Source organism: Triturus cristatus, chromosome 8, assembly GCF_964204655.1.
Source record: "Triturus cristatus chromosome 8, aTriCri1.1, whole genome shotgun sequence".
NCBI lineage: Eukaryota > Metazoa > Chordata > Amphibia > Caudata > Salamandridae > Triturus > Triturus cristatus.
Window position 1 is genome coordinate 985,798,877 of NC_140591.1, and position 12,196 is coordinate 985,811,072.

The 12,196-nt window shown below is 46.3% G+C and overlaps 1 protein-coding gene across 1 annotated transcript in view; it reads left to right on the forward strand.

Moving 5' to 3' along the window:
• Nucleotides 1-855: 855 nt before the first annotated feature.
• Nucleotides 856-12,196, forward strand: part of PRPS2 (phosphoribosyl pyrophosphate synthetase 2) — a 180,586-nt gene continuing 169,245 nt past the window's right edge. The window contains exon 1 of the mRNA XM_085622532.1: nucleotides 856-1,207. Within this exon, the coding sequence (XP_085478658.1) occupies nucleotides 1,086-1,207 (122 nt within the window). The 5' untranslated portion in view covers nucleotides 856-1,085. The remainder of the gene's footprint in view (nucleotides 1,208-12,196) is intronic.

Sequence of the window (12,196 nt, forward strand, 5' to 3'; positions counted from 1 at the left end):
AAAGAGATCAGAGGGGAAAGCAGGCTAAGGTGTATGTGCATGTGTTTGCTGTGCTTTGTAGTCTTTAAATGAGCCCACATACATGTGAATGTTTGCTCAGTACTACTATGTGTTATACAAGCCAAAGTACATTACCATATTTGGACTTGTTCCTGTGTCAGTCGCCTAAATACTTGAATGTTATTGTTTTACCTTCAAAGATGGGTCAATAAAATTGGCCTTTTGTCCTGAATCCTTACACTCACTGTCGAGAATATGCCTCCAAGGGGGTTACCCTGCTCAGCACAAGCCCCTGAAACTTTGAGGAACCCCAACACTTCCATTGCAGGAATTAAAGCTCATTAGAACATAACATGATCGGAGAATGCCAGCTGTAATAACGGCCAGGAAAATAAAAGTGTAGGTACTAACTATCCCAGAGTACCCGTTTCTTATTGAAAGTGCTGTTACTCTCCCATTAAAACCATTGGTCCTTTTCGGAGAAGTGCGAGCACTCGCCCTTCAAAATGAAAGAAGTGCCGATACCGAGTACTCGACCGTGCCTGTCCATTTAAAGCGCTGATAAACAACTCGAAATATGGCAGTACTTCCTGCCGACTAGGAGAAATGACACATAGCAAAACATCAACCACAAGTTTCAGTTTCAATTTAAAGCAAAGCGGGTTTACAAAATTCTGCATTATATTATATACTGTCTGTGAGCATTTAATGCCACAATATCGATGTGCTTACAGCTCGGCGTCGTGACGTAAGGCATTATGGAAGGTAAGAGTAGGGAGTGAAAGGGGCAGGGCAGTGGGTGTGGAATGGGAGTGGCTGTGGGAGGGAATCCTACAGCAAATGAAAGCATCACTTCCTCCCGGTACCTTAAAGCCCTCCTCTCCAAGCTCCATGGCCGCCGCGTGACACTGGCTTGCAAGAGCTGCAGCAGCAGGAGAGAAAGAATCCAAAGGAAAGGGAGGGGAAAACAAAAACCAACACACAGTATAAAATTATAAGGGAAAAGAGATAAGTAACACCGCGCCCCTCCCTTGTCTGCCGCTCTCCTTTGCCTCTCTCTGTCCTCCTGCTCTCCGCGAGAAACAATGCCCAACATCGTGCTGTTCAGCGGCAGCTCCCACCAGGACCTCTCGCAGAAGGTGGCTGACCGTCTCGGCCTGGAACTGGGCAAGGTGGTGACCAAGAAGTTCAGCAACCAGGAGACCAGGTGAGCAGCGCGACCGGGCTTGTTGACGTGAATCCCTCGCGCCCCGGGTAACTGCTCTCGGGAGGGCGGGAACGGGTGGTGAAAGTGCTGCTTGCCCATGCTGTCTCCACCGTCCTTGAAGTAAGCCGCCCGAGGGAGACTGTGCTCTCCACACATCCCATGCTTTCATTTCATGGGTGAGAATTTGAAGAACACAAAATAAGAGGTCAAGAAAAGCGTAGCGGGGTGGAAACGTGCATGCATGATGGGTGACAGTATTTTTTAATTTAGGGGTCTGTGGCACAGCCAATTTCAAATCTTTTGTTTTGATATAGCTCACGAAATGTTGGTGCTTATTGATGAAGTGTGAGGGTCACTGATTTATACTGACTTGAACTCGTTTGGGGTTTGTCTTCTTAACCACCCATAAAAGTTAAACGATCGTGACATTTCTGGTTGTTTTAACAATCTATTAAAAAACACTTTGACTTTAAATGCATCTTTTGCGTTATGGATTCCAGCGCCAACACTTGGTGGTGTGTGGATGAAGTCCCGTGTTGCCTTTCTCTTGCCAAGCGTGGTGGTTGTGTACTAATTTGAGCTTGGCGCCTGCAGGAAGGAAGGCACATTGTGGTGTGTATGTACTATATACTTTGCGTGCAACATCTAAGTGGCTCCGGAATCGGTGTACCGTGAAGTGCCGGAGCGAACTGGACCTCCAAGTTCCACTTCTAGCCACTCTCTCGCCATTGCTTGTTTCGACCTTCTAAAGTGTGGCATCGATGCACACAGCACAGCCGGCGTGAGCGGCAGCTCCAGGCCCTTTAGTTCTTATAACGTTTATTTGGGAGGTAAATATAAAAATATTGTCTTTGGAGTTATCTCCATAGACCAGGCTTACTTGCGATGGTGTGGACAGAGTTGCCCAAAAGCTTAGCTAAATTGGACGCCCCTCCCCTTTCGGATTTTCCCGGCTTGGAGTTAAAACATTGTTGGCGGCTGACCCTCCCCCCACCTAATGCTGGGCATGCCATGCGTTCTGGCCAGATCCCTTCACTGTTGCTTCTTTTCACTTCAAAAGCAGACTTTTCCTTAGATTTTTGCTGACTGTGTTGGTATTCGTGCAATAAAACTCTATACCACAAACAGTTAATAGCATAAAATGCCACTTTAAGGCAGGTTTGTAGTTGTCAAGTAATTCACATGGAAATACACTAACAACATTAACTAAACTAATGCATGAAAAATTCTGAACACTGCTCTCCTTAAACTACTCCAAAGTATAAATATTCCCCCAAACAACTTCCCTACCCTGAAACTTAGTTCTTTTATTCTTTTTTCTCCCCTTGCATTCCCCAGTATTTTGCTCTACGAATGGCATATCGCTGGGGTGGCGTAGTGTGCAAAAAACGATGGCTAAACCCAGATCTGTGACTGGGGGGTGAATGCTTAATTTTATCACCATTCCGTCCATCATCTGTTCTTTTTGCTGTTGTAGTCCTAAGTGTGCCAGGTATGCCCAGAGGTGGGTCCCATGCTCCCAGTGCCAATAGATTCAAGCTAGCCTGGCTGATGATGAGGGGATACTCTGAAACCGGACCAGGATGCGTGTTTCTGTCTAGGGACGACCTAGCTTGGCAGTTCGGGTTGGACTGTTCGCATGGAGAGCAAGGCCAACACTGGTAATTGCATATGGCTGGGTCCAAACTGGGGTGACGAGCGAGCAAAATAACAATGGATTAAACACACATCCATGACTTGGGTTGAGTGTTTAAAAGAAGTTTACCCCTTCCTCCATTTCATTTTGTGGTATTGCTATGTGTGCCCAAAGTAGCTAAGGGTAGGCCCAGATGTGGGTCCATTGCTCGCTTTGCCACTGGATTCAAGCTAGCGTGGCTGATGGGCCATACCCTGAAACCGGTACCAGGATGCTTGTTTCGGGTCCAGGGAGGGCCTAGCTTGGCCGTTGTTCTTGTGGGGAGCAGGGTCAAGAATGATTTGCATATGGACGCGTGCAAACTGGGGTGGCATGACAATCAAAATAATGATGGATTAAATCCAGATCTGTTAAATAGGGTGGACAGTGTAATCTTGTGTCTCAATGGCCCCACTACGTCGGAGAAATCTTTCGGATGACCGAGTTAATGGGAGAGTCGGGGAGGCTACATTGACTGAAAGCTTGGGGTACCTCTTATCTAAATGATGCAAGTGAACAGAATTTGGTAGTCTGTTGCGTTCTTGTCCAGCAAGCTCATAGATCCTTATTCCATTGAGTGGGCATATGCATTGTCCATCAAGGGACTCTCATTGAATAGTTTAATACAATGTTCTGTATGTGGTTCCCTCTTCCCACTGATTGTTCTTTTTTTTTTAATGCCGTAGATCGCTGTTGGGCATTCTGGACCCTATCAACATCTTAAAGTACTCATTGCTAGGACTCGGATGTGCTTAGAATATCAGATCAGTCTAGGCTACCAAATTGCCACAGCGCAGCTTTTGATATATATATTTTAAATTGGGTCCCTGATGACTTTAGGCTTAAAGGAGCATTCTTGTGCAGGAAAAATGTCTGGGGTCTGTGGTCCTGCAAAGATAGCTATATGCATTTTGTGCTCAGTGGTCTAATGTATCCTCTCCTGGAATCTGCGTTTGGCCTCATGCTCGCAGGTTGTAATCCTGCAGGCCCTGTACTTCAGTGGTTGACAAAACGAATACCAATGAGTTGGGTAACAAGAAACCTGTTCATGAGGAGACCCAAAGAGGGAACCTGCACTTTACAAATACTAGAGTTACTTGTTCATCCCTTGCATTTGAGTGTGGCCAGACCTACTCCCACAAGGTCGGCCATGTGCGGTGACACACACGTTGCTCACTTACTGTTTCTTCTGGTATTTTTTTTTAATGGCATGTCTTCATCTAGAGGCAAATGTAAAAAGAACAATTGATGAATGGAATGCTGAACAACGTAAACATTCACCCACTGTACAGAGATCTGGTGCTAAATCCATAGTTTTTTTTTATAACACCTGGCCATTCCATATGTAAATCAGTCTTGACCCTGCGCCCCATGGGAACAGCCAAGCCCGAACTGCCAGGCCAGGTCCTCCTTGGCCTGGGAACAATCAACCTATTTCTGGCTTTGTGGTATTACCCCTCATCAGCTAGGCTAGCTTGACTCCCATTAGCATGGTGAGCAAGGGACCCTCGTCTGGGCATACCCTTCCCACTTAGGGTAATAAATGCCAAAAGAACAATTGATGGACAGAATGCTAAACCATGTTAAACATTCACACCCAGTACAGATATTTGGGCCTACCTTTTTTTTTTTTTGTTGCACCCAATGCGTTAGAAATGGGGGTCTCTAGTTGGCAGAGGTAGGTACCTTTGTCCAAGTAAGGGCTCTTGCTTCTAGTCAGGGTAAGGGGCATACACCCTAAACCCCTGCCCCCACCCCCTTGGTAGCTTGGCACGAGCAGACAGGCTCATCTCGGAGGCAGTGTGTAAAGCATTTGTGAACACATACAGTAACACGGTGAAAACACTACAGATGGAAATCACACCAGTTTAGAAAAAAAAGTATCTTTAGCTAAACAAGATCTAATGGCAAAAGTCCACAATACAGTATCAGAAATAGGCTCTTCAATGGTAGAAATAGTTCAGTTCAATGCAAGCTGTAAATGCAACACTTTTCCAACAAAGTACCTTGGATGCGTCACGCAAAACAGACAAAAGGATCACAGGGAAGGCGAAGCGTCAGTTTCTTGCTTTGGGGGAGGTGGCGCACCTGTTCCTTACTGCAGGGGAGTGATGCGTCCATTCCTTATCGGAGAGGAGGGGGTGCGTCAGTTTCTTACTGCGTTCCGGTGTACGATGGGACAAGATGGCGCCTCGATGCGTGGTGACAAAATGGCGACTTGATGCGACAATTCGGGCGATGTGTGAATGTTTGCCGCCGCACCGCAGGTGCTCCGATGATCTTCTTGGCGATGCGTCGGGACTCTGTGCAGATGCGGCGCGCTTCTTCTCCGGGACTCGGCTAAGTGTTGGGACCAGGTGCGGATGCGACACGCTTCTTCCTCATTGTGTTGCTCTTCCGGCTCCCAACAACAAACAGTCTCTGGAGGTCCTAAACAGCAGCAGGCGCATCTTTGCAGGTTGGAATTGCCAGCAAGAGAATTCAGGGGAGCTGGAGGTGAAGTCTTTGTCCCTGAGACTTCTGACAGGAGGCCAGCTCGATTTCAAGCCCTTGGAGATCTTCCTCAAGATGACAAGGCAAACAGCAAAGTCCTTTTCTCCTTTCCTTGGGAACAAGTAACCACTGCAGGCCAACTGCAAGCAGCACAGAGGCAGTAATCCTCCTTCAGCTTCTCCGGTTTCTTTTCCTTGGCAAAGGTTCCTCTTAATTTCCCAGAAGTGACCTAAAGTTCTGGGGTCTGGGTCCCCCTTTTTATACACACACATCCTTTGTCTCTGAAGGCAGAGAGGGTCTGTACCCAGCCAAAACCAGTTCTGTCCTCACTGGTGCAGCTTTCTGGCAGGATGTGGAGACAGCATTGTTGAAAGCAGACCTGGCCCAGGCAGTTGAAAGGAAATCTCCTCCCCCCCCCCCCCCCCCCCCACTCTAAATTCAATCCCAGTCCAATTCAGCCCAGTCCTGAATCATCAGACTGCTGGAAGCGCATCCCTCTCCCAGCTCCTGTCACTCACAAGCCAGACATGCAATACACAAACCTAGCAGAGGCATACTGGATGGTTAGACAGAATGTTAGTCACCCACACTAAAAGATGCACTTTAATATTCTGAGTTCAGGCATACTAAACTTTATTTTCGTATCTTGTTCCCTGGGTTATAATCAAACTGCCCATTCTGGCTTAAGGGAACAGATAGCCTTGCAATAGTGAAACGAAATTGGCAGTATTTCCCTATCAGGACGTACCACACACATCGGGGGCATGTCCTACCTTTCACATAATATGCACCCTGCCCGAAGGGGTACCCTGGGCCCAACTCCGGGGTGACTAACATGCAGAAAACTGAAGGTTTAGGGACTGGGAAGTGTGTGTACTTAATAATCCAACAAAAAAGAACTGGCAACAAGCGGCACTTGTCGTCAAATTCTTACTTTAAATACGTAGGATTGCTCAAAGGGTAATGTATGTATCTATTTCCCCTAAATCAGTAATTCTTTTCATGAACTCTGAAATGATGCCATACAGATTAATATTTAATAAATCCCACAACATGAAGAAAAAACAGCCAAGAATTGAGTCACTCAACCAGCACCCATCAATTTCGAGAAGTGTAATATCACAGAAATTGTGATGTGCCAGAAAAAAGTGTAGAGAAATAAGAAAGTATCTCACGTGTGCACCACAAGAGGAGCTGCTGGCAGGTACTCACCATTTTGCCTACGTACTTATCATCATTGATAACTTTCTCATGAAAAGAAAAAATGTGTCCAGTGTAAGAGGTGTACAAGTAATTGGAAAAAATAGAAAAAATAAGCAAAAAACCCCAAAAGAAAGAGACGGATATAGTCTCATATAAAATTGGGTTCAACTAACGTATATACTTTCAACGTCTTTATGTCACTTTATTTCCCCAGCTTGTGATGAGTTACCTTTCTCATTTCAGCATAAACGATGAAGGTGTGAGCAACAGAGGTGCTTGCAGAAGGGGAGAGCTGGTATGTGGGCCCGTGGCTCACATTAGTCCCTCTTTTAAGTAAAAAGGTCCAGGGAGGTGAATGCTGACCTCAGATGCCCTGATGAGTTTGCTGTTAATTTTGAAATAGGCAATGAAACATGTTGGCCATCCTTGATGTGGTTAACATGCTGTGTTTTTAACCTTGGGATAATTCACGTAGTGAAATAAAGACGTTGAAAGTATATACGTGAGTTAAACCCAATTTTATTTGAGACTATATCGGTCTCTTTTTTTCTTTTGGGGTTTTTTGCTTATTTTTTCTATTACTTTTACACTTCTCTTACACTGGACACATTTTTTCTTTTCATGAGAAAGTTATCAATGATAAGTACGTGGGCAAACTGGTGAGTACCTGCCAGCAGCTTCTCTTGTGGTGCGCACGTGAGATACTTTTTCATTTCTCTATACTTTTTTCTGGCACATCACAATTTCTGTGATATTACACTTCTCGAAATTGATGGGTGCTGGTTGAGTGACTCAATTCTTGGCTGGTTTTTCTTCATGTTGTGGGATTTATTGAATATTAATCTGTATGGCACAGGAGATCATTTCGGAGGTCATGAAAATAATTACTGATTTAGGGGAAATAGATACATACATTACCCTTTGAGCAATCCTACGTATTTAGAGTAAGAATTGATGACAAGTGCCGCTTATTGCCTGGCCTTTTTTGTTGGATTATAATGTGAGTGGAGCGTGGCCTGGCATCCACTACCTCTCTATAGCTCCTTGTTGGATTAAAGTGTGTGTACTTACCAAGTCGACATGGCAGTCTCAGACTGCACACAGGCTCTGCAATGGCAGGCCTGAGCCACATTTTACAAGCTGCTTCTGTGGGTGGCGCAATCTGTGCTGCAAGCCCACCAGCAGCATTTGATTTACAGGGTGCACTGTACTAGGGTCTGACAAGGAAATCAGATAACCAATTATGGAATCACTAATCCATACAACAATTTATTATAGGGCGTGTTAGATCTGGGGGTCTCTAGTTGGCAGGGTAGGTACCACTGTCCAAGTAGGGACCCTTGCTTCTAGTCAGTTAAAGGGGGATACACTGTTAAGATAACCCCTGCTCACCCTCTAGGTAGCTTGGCCTGAGCAGTCTAGGCTATCCAAGGTAATGTGTAAAGTATTTGTACCAACACTCACAGTAACACAGTGAAAACACCACAGATTTACTCTACACCAGTTTTAGAAAAATAAGGGTTCTTTACTAAAAACTTCACAAGACCAAATACTACAGAAAAACCAACATACAATTAAAAAGGTTACTTTAAAGATAGTTCAAGAGTTTGTAGAAAGTACTCCAGGATGTAAAAATCAGTGTCCTGCACAATGCGACTCTCAATGCACAAAATGCGACACTCTCGTGCCCAACAGTACCTGTAGTTGCGCTAAGGTTCCCAAAAGCTATAACAATGAAGATGGCAAAGGCGATGTGATACTCCTGAGACCTTGGGGAGGCTTTGCAGCAGCCCTGATTCGCGCAGCAGAGGTGGATGTGCCGGCTCCGATCTGTAGGGGAAGGATGCGATGACTTTGGCTTTCGTTGCGTAGGTTTAGGGGGAAGCTTCACGCACAGGTATGGTGCGACGCTCTTCGATGGGGCACGATGCGTGGCACGGCGTTGACTTCTGGCGCCGCAACCCTCGATGCGCGACGGGACTCAGCGTCGACTAACGCAGCGACTGGATACTTTTACGCACCGGCAGTGGTGCGGCCCGCAAACTGGTTCTGCGACGACCTTCGCAGTGTCAGGAATCTTCATGCACCGGGACGATGCTCGACGCACTCGGCGATGCGGGGACTCCGGGTGCTGCGATGACGCCGCGATGAAATTCTTCTCGGTCTTGCGACTCGCAACCGGATGATGCGATGGGTACCAGTTACTCTTGTTCACGCTTTCTGCTTTCCAGCTCCCAAACACAGCAAAACGACCTCCTGAGGCCCCAAGACTAGGCAAGCACTCCAAGGCAGGTCAGAACTCCCTCAGCAGATTTTCAGGGGAGCTGGTGGTGAAGTCCTTTTGTTCCTGGGACTTCTTAACAGGGAGCCAGCTCTCCTCAGGCCCTTGGAGATCAGAATTTAAAGAAGGGGACGCCGCAGAGTCCTTCCCCTCTCCTTGGCAGCAAAGCAAAACAGCAAGCAGACAGTCTTCTCCTTTTCAGGTCCTTCCAGCTTTCTCCTTGGCAGAGGTTCCTTCTTAGTTCCACAGTGATCTCAAATTTAGGTGTCTGGGGTCCTCTTCTTATACCCCTCCAAGTATTTGTCTCTCTTTGTTTCAGTGGGGGGATTCCCCTGCTCAAACCGGTTCCTGGGTGTGCTCTGCCCTGGAGCACCTGGTTCCTTTCAGAGTGAGGGGCAGGGTCGTTGGACGCTCAGCAGGAGGTGGAGCCTTCTTTGTGCTGGAAGAGGCAGAGTCCTCAGCCTGGCCAGCAGGGGGTGGAGCCGGCATTGTGCTAGCAGAGGCAGCCCTATTCAAACCCAGGGGCTACTCCTCCCACCCATCTAGAGCTGATCTCCCTATTCACCCTGCTGCTGACTCATCCAGACTCCTGGAGCCACCTAGCCCATCACGTGACACCAGTCAGCCAATCTTCACACAGTAAGGTTAAACAGGAGAATAGCTACTTTCTAAAGTGCTATTCTCACACAGTGAATTTAAATAAACATCTTTCTAAAAAGATGTATAATTAAATTCTGAACACAAAGATACCAAACTTGGATTTTCTATCTTGCCTTTAGGGGAAGATAGGCATGTAAACAGCCTCCCCCATACTGTCCTATGGGCAAGATAGCCTCTCAGCAGTGAAAAACGACAATGGCTGTAATTCACTACCAGGGCATGTTACACACCTCAGTACATGCCCTACCTTTCAGATACACTGCTCCCAGCCCTGGGGGGTACCTAGGGCCACCATAGGGATGCCTTACATGTACAGAAAGGGAAGGATAAGGCCTGGTCAGTGGTTGCACTGGCCAGGTCGACATGGCAGTCCCGGACTGCACATAGGCACTGCAAGCAGGCCTAAGACGTCATTTTAGCGCTACTCCTGTGGGTGGCACAATCAGTGCTGCAGCCCACTAGTAGCATTTGTACTACCAGCCCTGGCACTCTCAGTGCACTTTACTAGGGCCTTGCAGGTAGAACAAATATGCCAAACATATATAGCCAATTATGTCACAATTTCCCTAGGGAGCACTTGCAATTTGACACTGATCAGCAGTGGCAAAGTGCCCAAAGCATCTATACCAGTAAAAACGACATCCAGCATAGCATCAAAAATCCAGGAGGTGGGGTAACCACGCCAAAAGATGCCAGGTCTAACAGGGAGCACTTGCACTTTGGTACTGAACATCAGTGGCAAAGTGCCCAAAGCATATAGACCAGCAAACACAGATGAGGCAACATCAAAAAGTGGAAGCGAGGCTCACGCCAATGGTGCCAAGTCTAACAAAATGCCATTCCAGTTTAGATCCAGCCATATGCAAATCAGTCTTGACCCTTCTCCCCATGGGAGCAGTCCAGGTCCTCCCTGGACCAGAAACATGCATCCTGGGACTAGTTTCGGGGTATCGCCCCTAATCAGCCAGGCTAGCTTGACTCCGGTGGCATGGTGAGCACAGGACCCGCGTCTAAGCATACCCTCTGCCATTTTAGCATTTATCACCCTAAGTGGGAAGACTGATTTACATATGGCTAGGTCCAAACTGGGTATGCGTGGTGGGCAGGAAAACCATGGATTAAGCCCAGATCTGTTGACTGGGGGGGTGAGTGAATGTTTGCATTGTTTAGCATTCCGCCCATCATATGTTCTCTTCACATCTGGAGCCAGGTAACCCACATCCTTGGGAGCAGTGGGGTACCAGGTCTTCAATGAGACCATCCTCCTCAGGATGTCTATCCTGGGGGGCACGGGACACTTTTCAACCCCTGATTGTGCCTATCTTGTGTCTAGAATCTTCATGTTACAAATCGCTGCGGTCAGCAACTGCACAAATGGTTTATTTGTTCAGGGCAGCTGGAGTCTTTCTAGTTAATTTGACTTGTAGGAAAACAAGCATTTATTTGCTTTTCAGTCCCAATGGCTTTATGGTACTGAAACCATCAGCTACTTATGTTTCAAAATAAGTTTGGTGGTGTTCGCCAGAGTATTTCGTAAGTAACACACTACAGACAGACCGTTGCTCTGGGCATCATTCAGTTGCAAAATGTGTAGATGCCCACCATTATCAATGACCGACTTATTGATGAGATACCTAGAAGATGCGGTTGAATAGATGTAGCTGTACATACTGTACAGTTCATCATAATGCAAAGAGTAATTTATTGCAGCAGCCAGAAATGTGGATGCTGTAGTGTGCTTCTGACTGAGGCAGGTGCGTAACTTGTTGCTGCTCTTTGCTTAATATGTAGAAGAATTATTTTCAAGGAACACCAGAGTACGTATTTAACCTCACAATTCGATGGTTACAATTTTGTGTCTTAGCATTGTTTTAAGATGGGTCCGCTATTCATGAGAATTAATGTAAAAAGTATAAAAAAAATTCAATACAGTCTCTTAAACATAACATTACATGTGGATTTGTAAAGCGCATGTATCTTGGCCCTGGATAACATGTTTTTTGTTACCCAACTCAGTGGTACTCAGTTTATCGACCTCGGATGTATGAAAGGCTGAGTGGACCCGCTGGGATTCGAACCTGTGACCGTGAGGTCCAACACAAGCCCCTTCAGTGGATGCATTAGTCCACTGAGGCACCCTTTACGTGCTATCAAAGGAGCAATTTCAGATCTGCAGTAACAGACCTGTTGCATAGGTTGTAGCCGATGTGAATTGCCTACATGGGTCATGTTTTATTTTGCGTTCAACTGAATTCGGGTTGAGAGTCTAGCGCTTATTAGAAATGTGTCCTGGAGCATGGGGCTGTGCTGCAATTTCTTTGCAGCATCTAAACTTGACTGCCATTCTCTTTTTACTAAAACATTTTTTTTAATGAAATGTAGTATTGTATACTGTTCTGCGGTTTATAAGTGCTATAAATCACACGTTTTATTACCCAATGTATTAGTCAGTTTTGCTGGCTTTGCAAGGCTGCATTGGCCCTCCAGTATTCCAAAGATTTTATCTTAATATTGCCTACATGTCAGTGGTGAGTGTTTAGCTCACTAAACCATTTTGACGTCTGGAGCCGGCAATAGTTTCTTGCAGTCCAGGTGATTCCAGGTAGCGGCGGAAGTGCTGGCACCGAGGGCTCCTCATCAACCCCCTTCCCCCTCATGTTGACCCTTGCTCAGTCAA